The sequence below is a fragment of the Vulpes vulpes genome, chromosome 1 (assembly GCF_048418805.1).
Source record: "Vulpes vulpes isolate BD-2025 chromosome 1, VulVul3, whole genome shotgun sequence".
NCBI lineage: Eukaryota > Metazoa > Chordata > Mammalia > Carnivora > Canidae > Vulpes > Vulpes vulpes.
Genome location: NC_132780.1, coordinates 139,424,833 through 139,446,034, shown reverse-complemented (window position 1 = coordinate 139,446,034; position 21,202 = coordinate 139,424,833). Strand labels below are relative to the sequence as shown.

Genomic DNA, 21,202 nt, shown 5'->3' with positions numbered 1-21,202 from the left:
TTTCATAGATCGAGGACCTCTGTTCCCAGCCAAACGTGGACTTGCCTAGCTGCAAAGCCGGGGGCCTAGAGTTGGGTAGTGATGTCACTGGAGGCGTCACCGAGGAGATGCCTAGACCTGCCCCTGTTCCTCGTGGGCGCGTCGACTGGACGCTCTCCTTTTGCGTCATTTCCGGAGCACCTCCCTCGGCCGCAGCTTTCGTTAGGGGGCTTCACTTAGTGTGGGCGGCCAGAGACTGCTGTGATCCGGTTGTTTGTTCCTGCCATCCTCTTGGCCCGATACCATGGGAGTGACTTGGTAGGCCCGCAGGGGACTTTTTTGGGCGGCGCTCGGGGTCGGGAAGGGCCCCGGAGCCCGGAGTGTACCGGGAGGAGGGCCGGGACCAGGGTCCGCGGTCCCCCATGAGCTGATGAAGATAAGATATCTTCGGAACGAGTGGGTGATGGAGACGCTGCGAGGGCTGCAGATTCTCCGCGCTTGTTTGCTCGGAGACACTTCCCTTCGTCCTGAAAGGCGGCAGGTGAAAGGTTTTGTCCCAGGAGCCCATCAGTGGTTGTGTTCCTCCTTCCCAGGAGGCCATAGGGCTGCCTGAGGTGGAAACTAAGGATGCCCGAACTAGGACCCAATCTACAGGCGTAGCTAGAGGAGGTAAAGGATAGGCAACGAGGAAACCATCTTTTTTTTAAGGATTTTCTCCTGCCCCTCCCTACAGCCACCTCATGCAGTTAGACCGGCCCGTGTCTGGTTCTGGTGCGGCCGTCTTAAGATTTTCGGTCTAGAGGAAAAAAAAAACAAGAAGAAGAAGAAGCTGTTGGGAGGTAGATTGGGGTTTAGGCACGTCACCTCTTCAGGATTCGTTTCCTACTATGTTTAATTGAATGGTTGGTGTAACTAATTACTACGGACTTTTAATCTCTCAACATGATATAGTGGGGTGGCAGAGAAAGGTATGGGCCTTATGCTCTTGGAGGAAATGCTAGATTTTAGGGATTGTTTTGTTTTGAATATCGGTAAGTATTAGCACGTTTCTAGTCAGGGCTGGAGCCTGTGGGAACTACTCTTTCTGATAGCTCAGGTTCTTGTAGGCTTGTCGGTTACTGCACCTGTGTTTTCTGCAGTGGATATTTTAAGCCTTTTCTAAGTTTTCTAGTGTAAGGGAGTGTATGAGGGTTGGAAGGAAAAACTTGCAGCATAGAGGCTTGGACCCTGAAAGCCCCTGTTCTTTCAGCAGAAGACAGAAAGAGGGAATGGGCCCTCAGTCTGTTGGGACCCTTAGCAAGTATATCACACTCCTGGTATTTTGGACCTGTGTAACGTCAGTTTAGGTATTCTCTTATGTTTGTCAGTAAAGGCACGTTATCCATTGCTTCTGAGTTCATCTTCTGATGGAGAGTAGGGACAATTTTTAGCAACAGCAGTAGTCCCTCCTTTCCTCCCTCCCTCTGTGGTTGATTGATCATAAAGTAATGTCTTGAGAATTCAGTAATATGTATGGTTTTTGTTTAGTTAGGTGTGCCACCTGAAGTATTTATGATTTTTTTTTTGAATGTTTCGTTTTCTTAGAAACATTTTAACTGGCAGCTACTTGTTTAGGGAAGGAATCTAGCATAGTGGATAAGAACACAGACATGGAACCAGCATGCCTGGCTTTGAATCTTGGCTATACCACACCAAGCTATGTGACTTTGTGCAAGTTACTCAACCTCTTTGTTCTTCAGTTTCCTTACTTACTACAAGGAGGTAAATAATAGTCATCTTCTAGGGCTGTTGTGAGGATCCAAATAGTTCATTTGTCTAAAGGCCTTTGGACACTGCCTGGCACGTGGTTGGTGCTTAATGATTGTTACCTACTACTATTTTTTTTTTTAAGATTTTATTTATTCATGAGAGAGAGAGAGAGAGAGGCAGAGACACAGAGGGAGAAGCAGGCTCCATGCAGGGAGCCCGACGCGGGACTCGATCCCGGGTCTCCAGATCAGGTCTCGGGGCTGAAGGCAGTGCTAAACTGCCGAGCCACCCGGGCTGCCCGTTACTTACTACTCTTAAAGGGAGGTCGGTTTCACTTACCATAGAAGGAATCTTGGAAATAACATTTTTATCTCATTTTTTGGTTTTATTTTTGTACATATCATTGCCTCTGACTCCTAAAGATTACAGACTTGAGGCTTGCTTTCTCTTTGATCCTAAGGCTGTTGAATAGAATTTTCCATATTGGCGGAAATGTTCCATAACATCACTGTCCAATACACTAGCCTCTGGTCACATGTGGCTATTGAGCCTTTGAAATGGGGTAGTGCAGCTGAGCAGTTGAAGTTTTAATTTAACTTGTTTTATTAGTTTAAGTGTAAATAGCCACATGTGGTTTGTGGCTACTGTACTGGACAACACACCTTCAAAATGTTAGAGAATTGGTAAAAACATGCTAACCTCAAACAGATTTTCCTAATTTAGGCAGAACTGAAGGAATCGCAAAGGACATCAATGTTATGGATTACTCTGTGTGCCACCTAAAACTGCTTGAATGTTGGCACACGTGTCCTGCTTGGAAAATGCTGCTGTGATAGGAATTTCACTATGCTGGTAGGAGTGTCCTGAGACCTGTGTTCTAGTTCTTAGTGGAGCTGTTAGGAACTGTGAGCCTTTTATTTCCTCATCTTTAAAATGAGAGAGATGTGGGATCCCTGGGTGGCGCAGCGGTTTGGCGCCTGCCTTTGGCCCAGGGCGCGATCCTGGAGACCCGGGATCGAATCCCACGTCGGGCTCCCGGTGCATGGAGCCTGCTTCTCCCTATGCCTGTATCTCTGCCTCTCTCTCTCTCTCTCTGTGTGACTATCATAAATAAATAAAAATTAAAAAAAAATTTTTTTTAAATGAGAGAGATGTTCAGGATATATGGTCTCTAAGATAACTCCTGGCCCTGAGGAGCTGTGATTCTGTGTGTGAATGAATGGCTCAATGAGTGTGCATATGCCTCTGAATACTGATGATTTGGTCCTTTCCCTTTCAGTGTATCCCAGATGCCTGTGGCCGAGGGCAAGAGTGTCCAGCAGACGGTGGAGCTCCTTACTCGGAAATTGGAGATGCTTGGGGCAGAGAAGCAAGGAACATTTTGTGTGGATTGTGAAACCTACCATACAGCTGCCTCCACTCTTGGCAGCCAAGGTCTGTGAGATGGGTCTGCAGGGTGACTGGACCCTCATTTGCAGTTGATTGACATTCATATTCATTGAAATCTTTATGCTCATTTCCTAAGCGTGGCATTCTTGAACATGTGGCAGATGTTTCCGAATCCATTAAATCTTGATCCTTTGGTGCTGCAGGCTTCATAATTATACTTCAACCAACTCCCTTGGTGATCTTTTCATGCACTTTTAAGTTTGGGAGAGGCTCCTTGTAGGCTCAGAAGTGTATGATTCTTTCATAACATTAGAGTTTTTAGAACTTTCTGCAGGAAGTCTGATTCCCACACCTAGCCAGCAGCCTTAGATACCTCATTGGCATGACCTTGACCATTGAGTCAACTTTTTTTTTTTTGATATATTGAGATGGGCTGTGGATGGTGGTGGTGGTGGTAGGGAGGCAAAGAATCTTTTTTTTTTCTTTAAATTTTTATTAAAATTCTAGTTAGTTAACTTTAGTGTCATAGTGGTTTTAGGAGTAGAAGTTAGTGATTTGTCACTTAAATATAATCCCAGGTGCTCACCATAACAACGGTCTTCCTTAATTCCTGTCACCCATTTAGACCCCACCCACCTCCCTCCATCAATCCTCAGTTTGTTTTCTTATTAAGTCTCTTATGGTTTAGCTTCTCTCTTTTTTTCTCTCCCATACATTCAGTTGTTTTGTTTTTTAAATTGTATGTATGAGTGAAATCATATTGGTATTTGTCTTTCTCTGATTTATTTCATTTAGCATAATACACTCTGTGTTGTTGCAAGTGGCAACAGTTCATTCTTTTTGATGACTGAGTAATACTCCACTCTGTGTGTACGTGTATGCACCCCATTCACGTTGTTGCAAGTGGCAAGATTTCATTCTTTTTTTTTAATTTTTTTTTTTATTTTTATTTTTTATTTTTTATTTATTTATGATAGTCACACACAGAGAGAGAGAGGCAGAGACACAGGCGGAGGGAGAAGCAGGCTCCATGCACCGGGAGCCTGATGTGGGATTCGATCCCGGGTCTCCAGGATCGCGCCCTGGGCCAAAGGCAGGCGCCAAACCGCTGCGCCACCCAGGGATCCCCAGATTTCATTCTTTTTGATAGCCAAGTAATATTCCATTCTCTATGTGTGTTTGCGCACCACATCTTTTTTATCTATACATCAGTCGATGGAAATTTGGGCTCTTTCCATAATTTAGCTATTGTTGATAATGCTACTAAAAACAACAGGATGTACGTTCCCGCTTTTACTCTGTATTTTTGTGTCCTTTGGATAAATACCTATAGTGCAATTGCTGGGTGTACGGTAGTTTCTTTCTTTAAATTTTTGAGAAAATTCCATATGGTTTTCCAGAATGGCTGCACCAGTATACATTCCCACCAACAGTGTAAAGGGATCCCCTTTCTCTGCATTCTTGCCAACATATGTTGTTTCCTGTGTTAGAGAACCTTTGAATAGGAGTTAGGAACTTGGATTCTTTTAGTCTTGGCTCTGCAGTAACTTGACCTAGGACATTTCCAAAGCACAGTGATTAGGAATCTAGATCATGGAACCAGAGAACTAAGTTCTGGTCACATACCAACTGCAACTTAGGGAAGTCCCATAACCTGTGACTCTTTCTATGCCAGTCATTTGCCTGTTTCCCCATAAATCCATTCCCCAGACCTCTCCTGCAGACATTTGTCAGGCTCCCTTTTAGTCACTCTTGGCCAGTGAGGGGCACTGGGGAAGGTTAGAGGACTGAAGACAGGGAGAGCACAGGATCTCCTCTCCTACTTTGGGCGGTGTCTCTAGCTATGACTATGTCTCTTCCTTGGTGTTAGCTCCTGCTGTTTGGCCCTTGTGCCTGGCTCTAATGGCAGTACATCCTCTCTTTTTCCTTCCAGCTTTAGGGATGGTAGTAGCCTGCTCTGCTGCTAATATTTGGGTGGCTTCACCATTTATTTGTTTTTTTGGTTTCTCCAACCTTGGTATTTCATTCCCTGTATCAAATCCCCTCTAATGAAACTGTTTGCTATGGGCTCTCTTTCTGTATCTTTCCGCGACAATTCTGTCATTTGTTTGTTTTTAAAATTTTATTTATTTATTCATGAGAGACACAGAGAGAGAGGCAGAGGCACAGGCAGAGGGAGAAGCAGGCTTCCTAGTTCCCGGGATCACGCCCTGAGCCAAACGCAGATGGTCAACTGCTAAGCCACCCAGGCGTCCCCAGTTCTGTCATTTGTAAAATGAAAATATCATAGTACTGATCCCTTAGTGTTATTGTGCTAATTAATTAGTTACTATGTGCAAAGCACTTAGAACTGAGGTTGTGTTGTGTAGTAAGTAATAAATAAGAGTTCTACTGAGGTTCATCATCAGTAAAATGATGAACTTTTTTTCTTTTCTTTTTTTTAAAGATTTTGTTTATTTATTCATGAGAGACACACACACAGAAAGAGAGAGAGAGAGAGAGAGAGAGAGAGAGGCAGAGACACAGGCAGAGGGAGAAGCAGACTCTATGCAGGGAACCCAATGCAGGACTCAATCCCGGGACCCCAGGATCATGCCTTGGGCCGAAGGCAGGCACCAAACTGCCGAGGCATCCAGGGATCCCTAAAATGACACTGTTACTGGTAGTTTTGCCTTCTTCAATAAGAAGGTGGGATCAAAAACAGATAACAGTTCCAAAATCATCTGGAAAACAAAACATTTGTGCATAGATATACGATGGCATACCATGTTTATGAAACTATCTATTGTAGAGCCCTGTTTTCCTATTCTGACCTTTAATTTTTAAGGAGCTACAGTCTAGTCGGGGAGAGGACATATTTGTGGCAGATAGTGGGGTGGAATGGAAGCAGCAATAAACTTGAGGGCAGAAGGCCTATATTGGAGTTCCAGTTCTGCTCCTTGCTGGCTCCTTGCTTTAGATCACAAGTTTCATAGGGACCAGCATTATCATCACCAGAGTGCTCATTAACAGATTGCTTGGCCCTTCTCACAGTTTTCTACTCAGTAAGTATGGGCTGGGGCAGATAATTTGCATTTCAACAAGTTCCCAGGTGGTGGTGGTAGTGCTGCTGTTGCTGGTCCAGAACTTATTGGCTTCATTTTCTTCCTCTGTCAAAGGGGCATAGTAACACTGGTTTTGCTTGCTTCACAAGTTTGTGCTGATACAGGCAGCCCAGGTAGCTTAGTGGTTTAGCGCCGCCTTCAGCCCAGGGCATGATCCTGGGGACCTGGGATCGAGTCCCACGTCGGACTCCCTGAGTGGAGCCTGCTTCTCTGTCTGCCTGTGTCTCTGCCTCTGTGTGTGTGTGTGTTTCTCATGAATAAATAAATAAAATCTTAAAAAAAAAAAGTTTGTGCTGATACAAAGATACTTCATTGTGATTTTAAAAATAGTGTTGTCTACAAACAGTTGACAGTGCCTTCTTCGTTAAAAAAAACTTTAGTTGACTTTCAAAATGTTTTCAAGACAGTAAGAGCACCTGCAGACTCCTGTAGTATGAATTAGGTAATTACAGTGAGTTTGCACAAGAACAGAATGAATGATAGATCAGCTTTGGGTTGTTTATTTTTGAGGATTGAAATGTTTTGCTCTGGGTTTAGCAGGAGGTAAAAGGTACCCATTGGCACAAGTGGTCAGGAGGGATGTGGAGAAGGGAGCCTGTTGAGTTCTGGAAGTAGCAGCAGAGTGGAGGCCTATGTAAAGGTCTCTCTGCCCCATCTCGTTTCCACTGTTAAGCTCTCATTCTTGCCTAGAATATCTTTCCTTTTCTATGTGGCCGAACCCTACCTTCTCTTTGTATCATAGTTCAGGTGCTATTTTCTCCATGAAAGTTTTTCCTATTGACATTTGCACATTTGCACTCTTGCTGTTTGATCCTTTCCTGCTCTGGTCTTTTCTTCCTTCCAAAAAGATTTCTGGTTTGTCCCACATAAGCGTTTTGGTCTTACTATCTCCTTAATAGTTTTTTATTGTCTCTAATGAGAGTGTCAGTTTCCTGAGGTCAGGTACTAAGTCTTCTACTTGCATGCCTCTTAAACCCTAGCACGATGTTTGGGATGATTAAGTACTTAGTAAATATTTTATAAGTAAGTCTTCATGAATACTTGGGATTGTGGTAGTGTATCCATTAATTCTTACAGTGTATGAACGGGGATCTTGCTTTCTATTTCTCAGTTAACCAAATATAAGTAGCTTTCCTTCTTGCAGTAAATCTCTAGTAGTAATCAATGAGAAAACTCATTTCTCAGAGACTAGAAAGATTGGATGGGGCTTGAAATGAGACCTTCTGATTCCAGATCCTGAGTTCTTTCTGTGAAAGTGCTGATTGCTTCCCAAGTCAGCTGATGCCTTATAGCACTCCAGGGGTTCATCATTGCCTTAAGGGTAAAGTCCAGACTTCTTGAGGCATGGAAAATAAGTCTTACCATAGCTTCACTCTGGCCTTCCTTTCCAGCCTCAAGCTCAGATACTCCCCTTTGCTGCTTCTGTGGGGCCCCTTCTTGTATATCAGGAAGGAGGCCAAAGGAGAAAGGGAAGGACAGAGAAGAGAGCATTTGCTTCATTTTTGTATACTCAAATGCTTTTAATATTACTTCTTATTTTCCTTATTACATAACATAGGATTATACAGAAGACTATGGAAAGTCTCTGTGGGTGATTGATTGTCATCATTAAGCACCCATCTGTGGAGCCCATCGTTCAAGAACTAAACTTACCAGTGCTATGGAAGTTCCCTTATGCTCCTCATATTTCCTGGGGAATGAGCTTTTACCACATAGTGCCTTGCCCACTGCTCTTCTCCCTTCCTCTTTGTGGAACAGACTGTTGATGAGGGGATTACCCTCCATTGCCCTCCAAGATGGCTGAGGTAGTGGCAGATTGCCATCTGGCCCTGTTCCATGCATTTGACTATTCCGAGGCTTGCCAACAAAGATCCTGATGCTGATAGGCTCTCTGTCCCTGTAGGTCAGGCCGGGAAACTGATGTACGTGATGCACAACTCAGAGTACCCTTTGAGCTGCTTCGCCCTTTTTGAGAATGGCCCTTGCCTTATTGCCGACACCAACTTCGATGTGCTCATGGTGAAGCTCAAGGGCTTTTTCCAGAGTGCCAAGGCCAGCAAGATTGAGACCCGGGGTACCCGTTACCAGTACTGTGATTTCCTAGTGAAGGTGGGCACAGTCACCATGGGGCCCAGTGCCCGAGGCATCTCTGTAGAGGTAAGACCTTGGGGGAAAAGGAGCAGTATATGCTGAAGGGCTGCTCAGCAGAGGGATCGGTGGATTTCCACGTCCCTCTGAGTGCAAACCGCTGTTGATGCCTTCCTGATCCCTGTCCCCAGAGCATTTGTGCTCCTCTGTCTCTGCATCTTTTATCCTTTCTTTAGTCTTTCAGGCTCTGGCCCAGGGTGAGAGTGGGAAGCTGGGGTTGCAGTGGCAGAAAGCTTAGGAAGGCTGGCTTGCTGGAGGAGGGAAGGGATAGCCAAGGGAGGCAGGTGGATTGTGATGTGGAGGAACTGGTCACCTGTCACAAGGACTGGAGCAAACCAGGGGGAGACAGTGTACAGGTAACTTTTGGGTGGTGGGCCCTAAATCATGTAACTACACCCCTCCATGGTATACTTTAAGATAGGTCTCAAAGGTTGTGTAGCAGAGATGAGCCTTTCCTTTTGATATGCTGTCAACTTTCTTTCATGATGGAAAGAAGTTTGTGTGGTGATTCCATCTCTGAGGTATATGTTGGACACCGCAAAGAGGGAGTGTGGCAGTAGCTGGCTTTGGGACCAGTGAAATTCCTCAGTCTGCTATGTGCCCAGCTCTGTGTGAGGAAAAAAAAATTAGTAAGCTATAGGGCCTGCTTTTTGAAAATGTGTGATTGAGAAAATGAGTGAAGCTGAAACACACCGACTGTTTTTTAAGTTAATTTTTAAGACATTCCCAGGCACAAATTGCTTTGGGAACTTGGGCCAATGAGAGCACTGCTGACTTTGGGGATTGGGATGCTTTCTGCAGGAGTAGCATGTAGAGAGGGATTTATAATGTAGAGATGTGGGAATAGATAAGGCCCACAAAGCATTCCAGGTGGAGTAAAGGGCCTTAGTAGTGATTACTGCTCTGAAACTCCAGTGACCTCTGGGACCAAAGTTTCCTGACTTCTTTTGGCTTGTGATGTACCTTGCATTAGCTGAGGCCCACTGGGAACCCACTGTCTGCTTATCCTTCACATTTCCAGCTTTTTTTTTAGTACAGATACATCCCAGCTCTTTCTTACTTGTTTCTCCTTATGGTTACTAGTTATTTTTCTTGCCATCCCTTCAGTGAAAAACCAGGAAAAAGGAATGAGAAAGTCTAAGGTGTATCTCCTTTGGCCCCTGCCACATGGGTTGGGAAATTACTTCTTAGAGTTAGGTGGGGTCTATCTTGGGGGTAATGTTTGGTCTTAAAGAGACTTAGTGTCCACTTTTCTCTCTGGTCACACACACACAAACAAACACACATCCTTACTTTTCTCTCATTCTTCATTTTCTCTCTCAGACTTTTTCTAGCTCTCCTTCGATCTTAATGCAGCATAGTAGGGACTATACAGTTCTGAGATCATCAAAAGGGGCCTATATCTGACTTTGGGTTTGTGGGTTGGGCTGTGGGTTGATAACTCCTAAGATGAGATGAGAATGCCAGAGATGCCTAAAGGGAGTGATGCTGGGTATGTGGAATCCCTGGTGTTTGGGTTGAGTATTTCCTGTGGAGCAACACTGTGTTAAAAGGTGTTTGTCTTTGGTTTGGGGCTGGAGAATTTAGGAGCAGGGGGTAAGAGGTATAAGAGAAGCAGAAGACCTTGTCCTTGCCTTACTCACCCTTGTTCTATGTTCTTTTGGCCCTAGGTGGAGTATGGCCCCTGTGTGGTAGCTAGCGACTGCTGGAGCCTACTGCTCGAGTTCTTGCAGAGTTTTCTAGGCAGCCACACGCCAGGAGCCCCAGCAGTGTTTGGGAACAGACATGATGCTGTCTACGGCCCAGCAGATACCATGGTCCAATACATGGAACTCTTCAATAAGATCCGCAAGCAGCAGCAGGTGCCGGTGGCTGGGATTCGTTAGTGACTGGCAGCTGCCCAGACAAGCTCTGTCACCAGGGGGACTGCATAGAAGGAGCAGGTGCTGCACCCTGAGGTCTCTGGACTCCAGAAACCCAGGGCAGACATGGAGGCTTCTCTCCCTCTTCCCAGCTGTGACTTTTGTTCTGGGGCTCTGGACTCCCTTCCCCTGACCCTCACACACAGCCCCCCCAGCAGCTGCTTCACCCTACGTCTGCCTTACTGGACTTGGCCTGTTCTCAAGAATGGTAATTATGAAGAGTGGAGAAGTGTGGAGCTTTCCTGCTTTAGGGGAAAAGGTAGGACAGGGCTGTCCCTGCCTAGTGTTGGTGGGGAAAGCAGTCTTTGTCTCCCAAATATCAAGGATTTGGCCTAGGTCCGCAGTGGACGGGTTGGGCTGGGCTGGGCTATAATAAAGGCCTTTTCCTCTACTCCAGGGATGCAGCTGGGCCTTTCTTGGAGAAGGAGTAAGAGGCATAACTTGGTGTGATGGCTGTCATTTCCTGACCTGTTTGCTGAAATGAATTGTGAATTAACCTTTCTAGGGTGTTGCTGGACTCCTTTGGAGTCTCCCTCTGGCATCTTTCCATTCTGTTGTGAATGAGGTTAAGCCACATGCTAAGCTGTTATTACAAAGAGGACCTAAATCATAATGGCTCCTAGTAGAAGTTTATTATGCTCTCTTCTAATAGTATAGACATAATCAGGTGGTCTGGGGCAGGTTTAACTGTACACGGTCACCAGGACCTCAGTTTCTTTTTATCTTGTTCAGCCAACCTTAGGGTGTGATCTTGCCCACAAGGTCAAAGTAGACTCATCAGCCCCATGTCTAGAGAGTAAAGCGGTTTCTTTTTAAAGGGTATGACCTGGAATCTCTCCTATCAGCGTGGCTACACTTCGCTGAAAGGGACATTCGGACATATAGCCTCTTACTTGGGTGGCCATGTGTCCAGTTAAAACTCAGGGGCTTCTGTGACTAAAAAATGGAGAAAATGGATGTGGAGGCCCCCTCTGCTACATGAAGCTCAATGGATGTGCCCAGGTGGGCCCTTTGTGGACCTCTTGCTTATTTTGCAGAGTAACCCCTGTAATGAAGCTCTTTGTGAATCAATTGGGCTAGGGTAGATGCCAGAGCCACTTGTGAGTTCAGCTGGCTTCTTCACACTGGGCAGTCAGTTCTGCACCCCTTGCTTAAGGGTTCACGGCTTCCTGAGCTCTTTGTCCTCATCTCATTTAAGCCTCTTTGCTGCTCATTGGACTTACATTGCCTGCCCACCTGACTCCTGCTGTAGAAATGTTCAGTTGTGCTAACATTGATATATACAGGCAGGGATGGTCTTAGGAAACATGTTAATGTACATACCACAGTGTTGTCCCTCACTGAAGGTACCCAGATCTAAAGCCTCTGCAACAAGAATCAGGAGGCAGTCATGTTTCCCTTGTAGCTTTGGCTGGTGGGAAGCTCAGTTTAACTTTATAACTGCAGGACTTGCTGGCTGCATTTTTTGTTCTCTTTTGTCCCTGGCTTTTTTGTTTGGCTCTTTTTCCTATTTTTGCTTCTTTAACTGAGGTGTGTTTTAGATGTCATTTACACACAATAAAATGCATAGTTTTTGGCTTTCAGATTTATATTTGCTCTTGTTCAGCTTTATCTGTTTGTATTTTTCCGTAGGCTACCTCATATATTTTGTGAGATGAGACAGCATTTTGAATATAATGTATTCTTGAAAATATACAGAGACTGAGCATGGTAAATATGACTCTAGCTGTATGCATTTTAGGGAGAGACTCTGTTTTCTAAAAACGAATGAATAGTATAAACTTACTATAGTTTGCCTTTTAGACACAATTTTGGTTCATACATTTCCAGCATTCTTCACTTTTGTTCTTTTCCCTTATTTCGAGCATACATTTAATCAGCTTTAAGTCCAGTGAGTACCAGATCAAACTTTACGAACTGTCACTTGGGTACTTGTGTCCGTCTTTGCCTTTTACATCAACTAAAAAAAGTTTATCACTAAAAAAGGCAGGTAATGCAATACATTTCTTCATTTAACAAATATGGCTCTACTAGTGAAGTTGCCAAAACTAAACTGGTAACTAGTGGGAAGGGTCCAGATGTCATCTAGCTTTTGTATGCAAGCCTGAATGGGACTTTCAAGAGTAGTTTAGGATTATCACTATATGATTTTTGAAAGTTCAGGTTGGATGAAAGTTTAGGAGCTTTGGTATAAATTTAAGGAAAAAAAAGGCAAACTGATCCTCATTTTATAAATGTAAACTTAAATTCGGCTAGATCATAGAGATGCCATATGTTTTGGTTTAAATCTGATGTTTTTCCTTCTATACTAGACTTGTCTTCCTACATCTCCTTCTTTTGCTTGCAGATGCCTTACCCCTGTCTCCATCTGTAGCCACCCCCAAAAGAGTAGTAACTGAGAAATTTCTAAGATGTGCCAACATGTCACCTTGGTGGGTACCTTTGCCAGAACCACATGGAAATCTGCCAATGTAAACACTCAAAGCTATGCAGAGCAGCTGTAGGACTTATCTAGTTTTCCTTTACCTAGGGGATGGGGGGGCAGCTGTGGGCTCCCACAGGGGTCATGCTAATAGATGAGGCTGGAGATGGGACCAAATTTCAGGCTCAGGACCCCTGGCAACCTGGGCCTCTGTGTGGTGCCAGGTGATTTTAGGTGGGATGTGGAAAACTTATATTAGTACTTACATCTTATTCTAATGTATATTAGGAAAAAGCAGAACTAGCACTTTATTCCTTAGGATGAGGGTAAGTTTTTAAGAAAGAGTCCATTTATAAGAACTATTCAAATTATTTGATAAGTGATACCTGGAAATGACAAAATCTGTGATGGCAGAAGGCAAATGCTGGGATTTGGGGAACCCTATGTTCCACTTGTGTCTGGTCCATCACTTTTATCCATCAGTGGTTCCTATTCTGGCTGTTCTTTGCTTATCTCCTGTGCTGTTGTGATTCTCTGGACTCCTTCTCAGGCTGCCTCCTGCTTGCTTGCCTCAGATCTTGAGTACCAAATGGTCAGTCACATTTCCCCTGCTGTCTGTTGGTGTCCCTGTTCCACTGAAGAAATACTGAAAGACTCACCATCACCATTCCTTTCCACCACCAGGTCTTCCTCAACCCAATGTGTCCAAGTGTTTATTCATGAGGCTTCAGGATGAGGTAGTAAAATTTTTCTTGCCAAATCCTGGATGGTAAAGGAGAGCAGTTAGAAATTCCCAGCTATGCATGCCCTCCAGGTGTCAGGAATTGAGACTCTGAGAACATAGGAAGGGCAATAGCCTGAACATTTTGAAGATGTGAGTACAGTAGATCTGGAGCCAGGCACGACTGATGTATGGCCTCACTGTCTCCAGGCTCATACCTATAATTCCCAATATTGTTTTTCTCTCTCTATAGCCATCTGCTCTGTATCTTAGAGCTGTCTGGGCTCCTTGGGCTGCAGGCCCAGTCACAAGTGCCGCGTGGCATGGCTGAAACTAGTTGTATTATAAGTTTGGTCCTCTCCTTGGGATTGGTGTCTTTGGACTTTGAGCAGTCTCTTCTTGCGGAGGGACTCTCCCCCCAAGGTGAGTCTCTGCCATTGTGTAGAACATTCTAAAATCAGTTTCTTGGGCTACCCTTTAGGTCACCTCGTTTGACCATGATTCAAGACTGAGATCTCTACATTATCCATCCCAGAGGTCATGCAGTCTTGACTTGGCCTCATCTAGGGAAATCTCTTCCCTCTGTGTATTTCATCTTTTCTCAGTAACTGAAACAAACACAAAACAAGACAACATATCTGACAACATACCTGTCTATTCCCTCCCAGATTGTGGAGACTGCATTGTGCTTAATGAGAGAGTCTCTGGTTAGTTGCTGGAGTATGAGCAGATGATGACTGTAAAGTAGTGGTTCTAACTTAGAGCAGCCTAACCTCTGAGGGGAGCCCCAAGAGGCCTAAGGTACCTTGGAATCAGACATGGTTTTGTATGTGTATGTTTAGTTTTGGGGGAATAGGATTTATAGGGTTTATTAGAGTATCTCAAAGATCTGTGATCTAAAAAAGGGTCTCTAAAAGAACAGATCCTTGAGGGAAACAGCAAGAAGGCAAAGATAAAGCAGACATGGAATAATGTTCTACTTGTGTATTGTGAGACCTTCCCTCTGCCACTTAGACTCCTCCTCTAAGGTCTTATCCGGGGTTTTTCCTCCTTCATTTCATAGTCCTCCAGAGCTTTCAGTCAGTTTCTGGCAAGTGGGACAATTTTCCTGCTCTTACCTTTCTATTGGTTTTCCCTTCTTTTGTCTCTACACATCCATGCACACAACCTTTTAGAAATGGGTAAAAGTAAATATGTATGAAGAATCTTTATAGCTTTCTTGGTTATTCTTGGAGTTACTCTTCCGTTATTACACAGTCCACATTCTGTAGGATCTGATAATTATGCTGTCATAATGGAACTTGACATAATAAGTATATTTTCATCATTCAGAATGATGTCATTGATGAGGCCGAGAAGTAGTTCCTTGCCTCTGTGATGAAGTTAGCAAGTTAAAACAAATTTTTTTGGAACTCTGAGGCAAAGGTTCCTAATTCTCTTGTATTCTCTGCTTTATTTGCCATCCCATTCCTGCCCCATCAGATTGCATAGACTTAAGGCATGAATGAATGGCATGAATTTTGCTGAAATTTCTTTGGAGGCTTTAAAAGAGAGAATTTAGGGAACACATTTATATATCCTAGATTGTCCCAAAGACAGATTCAATATTGGAAATCTGTCATGTAGGAAGGGCAAAGCTAGGGACATAGAGGTGACAGGTATTCCGAGGCGGCTATTGCTTTTAGGAGATAGGTGGCTAGGTGCTGGCTGTAGTACTGTACTGAACTTGCCAGGTGACTTCAGTCAAGTTGGCCTTTCTGGGTCTCATATAAAGTGAGAATAATGGTACCTACTTTGCATGTTTCATAGGCTTGTTGACGGACTCAAGGGATAATAGATGTCAAAAGCTTTGTAGGCAAGGGGATGCCCTCTCTGCTCTTGCTTTTTAATGGTGCTGAAAGTACTGGTGTTTGGTTAGGATGTTTAAGCTGGGATGTTATAGGAGTACCTGGCCAGCTCAGTTGGAAGAGCATGCCACTCTTGATCTTGGGGTTGTGAGTTTGAGCCCCATGTTGGGTATAGAGACTACTTAAAAATAAAACCTTTAAAAAAATAATAAAACCTTTAAAGAAAAAAGGGGGTTAGTTATAGGGTCATACTGCTTGGTGGCAGGTTAAAATTCTCCCCCAGTGGAAAGAATGTTATTGTAATAGAGAATGAGCAGTGAGAGAGGGTCCCAAGAAGGTATACGTAGCAAAGGTATATTTTTTTTTTGTAACCCGATCAGTGAGCACAGTTATTTGACCCATCTCTGGAGCATGGAACTCTGTTTTTAATATTTATTCACAGTGAAAAGATTTTACTTGTTCTTCTACAACCAGAAAGGAAAGAGGCTCTGTTTAAAAAAAAAAAAAAAAAAGTTGGGGTAGAATTGACTCTGTCGTCTTTGTGGAACATACCCATCCCTGTATCCCTTCACCTCTTAGGCCTTAGTTGTGCCTGTCTCTGAACTATATTTGTGTGGTGCCATGTGTATTGTGATTACACTTGTTACCAGTTTTATCTTTAAGGGAAACTCAGTGTTTTGTTTTTTTTTTTTAAGATTATTTATTTATTTATTCATGAGAGACACACAGCGAGAGGCAGAGACACAGGCAGAGGGAGAAGCAGGCTCCCTGCAGGGGACTTGATCCCAGGACCCCAGGATCACGACCTGAGCCAAAGGCAGATGCTCAACCTCTGAGCCACTCAGGCATCCCAAGCTCAGTGTTTCTGATTCTGTTTTCCATTTCTTGTTGATAAACCACTGAAGCTCTTAATTCTGAAACTACACTACAGCCTTTTTGCATAGCCTTCTCATTTAAATTATCTAAAATAGTCTTTTTAGGGACTCCTGGGTGGCTCAGTGATTGAGCATCTGTCTTTGTCTTAGGTCGCAATTGATTCACCTCTGTGTCCTGTTGGGTCCTCTGGTCGGTCCTTCATTGATCTCCCCGCAGGGAGCCTACTTCTCCCTCTGCCTATGTCTCTGCCTCTGTCTCTGTCTCTCATGAATAAATGAATAAAATCTTAAAATAGTCTTTTATTTCTGCTTCCATCTAATACACAATTCTCAAACTCTTTAGTCTCAGGACTCTGATGCTTTTAAGTTCCAAAGAGGTTTTGTTTATGTAGGTTATATCTATATTTGACTTATTAAAAGTTATGGGAAAAAAAGTATTCATTTAAAGATAAATCCATCACATGTTAATATGAATATTTTAATGAAAAAATAACTTTTTCAAACAAAAAACCTTACACGAATGGTATTGTTTTGTATCTTTGCAAATCTCTTGAATGCCTGGCGTAATTGAAGACAATGGATTCTCGTATCTGCTTCTGCATTTAGTCTATTAAAATTTGTCATTTTGGTTGAATAATGTGAATCCAACCTCACAGATGTGTAGTTGGAAAAGGCGAGGAGTATATTAATCTTTTCACATAATTGTGGATATTCTTTGATACTACATTACAACTCTGTTAGTTGCAATGTGGAATCTCAAATTCTGTCAGTGAACTTTTTGTACTCTGTTATATAATAATACTCATTGGTTTATTTTGTACTTTGAAGGGATCTTTTACTGATACCTGATTTTTTTTTTTAACATATACTTCTTTTTTTCTTTTTTGAGATTTTATTTATTTATTCATGAGAGACACAGAGAGAGAGAGAGGCAGAGACACAGGCAGAGGGAGAAGCAGACTTCATGCAGGGAGCCCGACATGAGACTCGATCCCGGGTCTCCAGGATCACGCCTTGGGCTGAAGGCGGCGCTAAACGGCTGAGCCACCTGGGCTGCCCACTGATACCTGATTTTGAAGCATCATGCATTGGTTGGGAAAACAGTGCAGATCTTTTAGGTGTTGACACATTTCTTTTACAAGATTAAAAAATCATATTTGTTAATATCACCACTAATCTCATCAGAAAATCCCTGGGAAGTTATTACATTCACAGTGGCACATACAGGTTTGTAAAAATTCGAAGTTTTGCTTGAGAGCTTGAGTTTAATTGTTGCTAACAAGTGCTGTCAGGCTCACTTTATCTTTGAGAAAATATGTCAGACACCCAAAGCTGACAAAATATAGTTTATCTGTTAGCTGTTCTTTCAAGTAAAAATGGTATTCCATGAAGAAAGTTGCTAATTCAGCTCAAAATGTGGAGACATTGCACAAGTGCTTTTCCTCAAGAAAAAGATGGTACTTAGGTAAGGAACATAAGTGCTTTATTCATACATCCATTTAACCACGTAGAATAGTATTGAAAAGATGGGTACTTATATAAAACATAATTTTTAGTATTTCATCAAAGAACTTCTACCGTGAAACAAGTGTTATTTTTTTCCTATGAATGAGTGGCAGTGAAGAGTGCATTGATCAATTGCCTTGATATATACTAAGGCAGCAGTAATTTTATCCATTGTTACTTTTGTATCATCAGTGCAAATGTCATCACAGTGACAAAGGCAAATAATGTCCTATTATTATTAAAATAGTTTTGATCTCAGGACCTTGTGAAAGTGTCAGGGCTCCACAGGACACACTTTAAGAAACACTGATCCAATACATACTCAAGGTACTGAGAATCTTTTCTCCCTAGACTGCTATTCTGAGAACACCTCTTTCTTCAGAAGTCTTAAGTGGCTCTTACATGTCAGGCGCTTTGCTAAAGAATTAACATTGAATAAGATAGTCTTTAATCTCTTAAATTTAATTTTGGAGGGGCTTTGGGGGAGTCAGGGGAGAAAACTGATAATAAAGGAGTTAAAAGGGGGCAGCCCGGGTGGCTCAGAGGTTTAGCAATGCCTTCAGCCCCCGGCGTGATCCTGGAGACCGGGGATCGAGTCCCACGTCGGGCTCCCTGCCTGGAGCCTGCTTCTCCCTCTGCCTGTGTCTCTGCCTCTCTCTCTCTTTCTCTCTCTCTTTGTATCTCTCATGAATAAATAAATCTTTAAGAAAAAATGGGCAGCCCGGGTGGCTCAGCGGTCTAGCGCGGGTTTAGCGCCGCCTTCCGCCCGGGGCCTGATCTAGAGACCCAGGATCGAGTCCCACATTGGGCTCCCTGCATGGAGCCTGCTTCTGCCTGTGTCTCTGTCTCTGCCTCTCTATCGCTCAAGAATAAATTAAAATCTTAAAAAAAAGGAGTTAAAATATAAGATTTTTAAAAGAATTAAAGATGATAGGCAACAAAAGGAACGCTAAATTTTAGATCTTACTTTCAGCTCTTGAACCACATGGCAGACCGTCACCAAATCAGTCTCCAGGTCCTTTCCTTCCATCATCAAACCTCTTTAAAATGTCCAGGTTAATTACCTTTAGACATGTTTTCACACTTAAGTACGCTTGGTTGCAGGCATTGTAGGTGCATGCTTACAGATGCACTTACTGTTTCTCCCTTCTAATTTTGTTGTTCTTTAGCTTTTGTGCTTCTCTATTTCATACTGACAAGTGTGTAGCTTTGAGCCAGTGTAGCTGTTAAGCCATATGTTTATGTCTTTAACTTGTCCATTAACATGTAAGCCTTTACCTGCTTTAGCCATGTGATTGGGTGATGTAACAGTGTTGGCCTGTTATTTGTAATTTGGAGGGTATCGTCACCTCCCCCGAGTTATGTTAGAACAACGCAGCCTCTGGAGGAAGCCTTTTCTGGGGCAGAACAGACTAGTAGAAATAGCCGGTGTTGTTTCCCTGTGGTCTCTATCCCTATAATCTGAACTTCTTAAGTTTTTGGCTGTGAACCTCTTCCTTGTGGGAGGGTGGGGTGGGAGATTTCCATCAAACAGCTGGGTCCCTCCTGGGTCTTCAGTGGCAAAAGTCAGACACGTGCTCACCCGCCTGGTAGCCAATAGTAACTTTCGCAAACGCTGCTGCCTCGGGAAACCTCAGGGTTCGGTGGCGGCTGCTTTCTGAACGACGCAAGTTAACAATAAGTCTCTTAACGGAACAAAACGAAAACATAGGATAGTGAGAAAAGCTCTTCCCCTTGGCAGTGGGGAAGGATGTTAAAGGAGCTCCAAAAAGTGTGCGGAGAACTAATGGAGAATTCCTTCACTGTTCCGCGCGGGCTGAAGTGCTGGGGAGAAGGGGGCGGAGATGGGCTCGGAGAGTCTGGCCCTTTAAGGAGGAGGGACAGCCTTAAGACTCTGTACCTTTAAGAGTCTCTTTGTCTGGAAACCTCCTTATTTACTCTCCTGTGCTTCAACCAAACTTCGACCCGCGATTCACGACGCCTCTCTACGCCGCCGCCCCTTACGCCAGGCTCAAATCGGCCGCACGTTTGTGGCTAACCCTAAACTTTGCGCCCGTGGCGCGAACCCTCGGAGAGGCTGGCTGTGCCGGGGTCGGGGCCGAGCGCTGCGCCGTTGGCGCAATGCGGGGCCCTGGGGGCGGGGCTCTGGCGGGCGGGCCAATGGGCGGGCAGGGGGCGGGGCCGGGTTCGGTTGTCTCGCGCCCTGGTGACAGCTCGCGCGTGCTGATGATGGCGGTAAATAGAGGGGGGTCGGGGAGGGGGCGGAGGAGGTGGGGAGGCAGCCAAGGGGGTAGCTCCAGGGGGTGGGGGGACGAGGACCGGGGAGGACGCGACGGCCAGGGAGCCCATTCTAAGACGCGGAGGCGGGGACAGGAGTCTCCGGCACAGTGGCCCTCCCCTTTAAAGAAGCCAAATCCTCATACACCGGGTGAGGGGCGACAAAGGCGGCGCGCGCCTCGCGGGCGGGAGGAGCGGCGGCAGGGGGCGGGACCGCGGCGCCGGCGGGCTGGGGGCGCCCGGGGCGGGGGCCGGCGGAGGCGAGAGCCCGCTGTCGGGGCGCGCCGGGGCTTTATTTTGGCGGGGTGGGCGACGACTAGGTTGGGGGGGGGGAACCTTGAGAGGAGAAGGGAAGGAAGGCTTAGGAGCTACGGGGGGAAACGGGTCTAAGAATGAGATGAGGATTAAGGGGGAAAAGGGTTAGAAGGCAGGGAGAGGAGGAGTGAGAAAAAGCCAGCCAAGGAGGTAGGAAGGAGGCAAAACCCAGGGTGGGTGTCTAGGAAGCCGGCCGGGAATGAGGTTAGGAAGACCAAGGCTGGGGTTAGGTGTAAGAGCAGGGGTTTGAGGACCAGAGCTTTCTAGGGGGATAGTAGCAGGGTTAGCACGCTGGGGTAAGAGTTGGAAGTGGAAGGCAAGGAGGGGCAGAGCTGGGGTGATAGTTGGGAGTAGAGGAGAGAGGGTGATTAAGAGCCAGACGTGACAAGGGTGTGAACTAGTGCAGAGCGAGATGAGCTGAAGGACTAGGACCCGCGGTGGTGTGGGAATCGAGAGGTTCTGAGGAAGGTATGGGTTAGTGGGTGGGCGATGGGTGTAAATTCTTTAAAGTGAGGGAGGGTGAATTTAGACACTGGATGAGGACCAGGTGGAGTTAGGAATAAGCGTAGTGGAAGGAAGAAAGGAAACAGATGAGAGGTGGGGCATTTATAGGACAATTCTGAGACCAGACAAGCTGAAAAGAGGGTGTAAAGAAGTGATGGCGGTCTGGGACAGGGTCACTGGGGAATTGTGTTAATTGATGAGGTTCAGCCAGATCCAAGGTAAAAACAGTGTAAAAACAGTGAGGTGGAGAGCCAGGGCTGAAAGGGGATGGTGAGAGGAGCAAGGAAGAGATGGGCCCTGGGAATTAAAGGATGAGATGGAGTGTAAGGGAAGAGAACAGGGTTAAGGGAAGCTGGAGAAGTCCTGCTGGATGAAGAACCGGGCTAGACTCTACAGGAGTGGGAATCAAATGTGCGTGTTATGGGGAGATGCTCCAGAAGGTCT

At 44.8% G+C, this 21,202-nt stretch overlaps 2 protein-coding genes across 2 annotated transcripts in view; both read left to right on the top strand.

Annotated features, from left to right (window-relative positions):
* Positions 1–102: 102 nt before the first annotated feature.
* Positions 103–15,495, top strand: MED20 (mediator complex subunit 20). Its single transcript, XM_025990901.2, has 4 exons — positions 103–297; positions 3,008–3,162; positions 8,125–8,378; positions 10,040–15,495. The coding sequence occupies exons 1-4, from the start codon at positions 284–286 to the stop codon at positions 10,253–10,255; spliced, it is 639 nt and encodes a 212-aa protein (XP_025846686.1). The 5' UTR covers positions 103–283; the 3' UTR covers positions 10,256–15,495.
* Positions 10,466–21,202, top strand: part of USP49 (ubiquitin specific peptidase 49) — a 92,890-nt gene continuing 82,153 nt past the window's right edge. The window contains exon 1 of the mRNA XM_072731942.1: positions 10,466–10,550. The gene's annotated coding sequence lies outside the window, so the exon portion shown is untranslated. The remainder of the gene's footprint in view (positions 10,551–21,202) is intronic.

What these genes read in the sequence shown, in the direction of transcription:
- MED20 (XM_025990901.2), top strand. An exon ending in CTCCACTCTTGGCAGCCAAG is followed by an intron (nt 3,163 to 8,124) that starts GTCTGTGAGATG and finishes CTGTCCCTGTAG; the next exon opens with GTCAGGCCGGGAAACTGATG. An exon ending in CCCGAGGCATCTCTGTAGAG is followed by an intron (nt 8,379 to 10,039) that starts GTAAGACCTTGG and finishes TTTTGGCCCTAG; the next exon opens with GTGGAGTATGGCCCCTGTGT.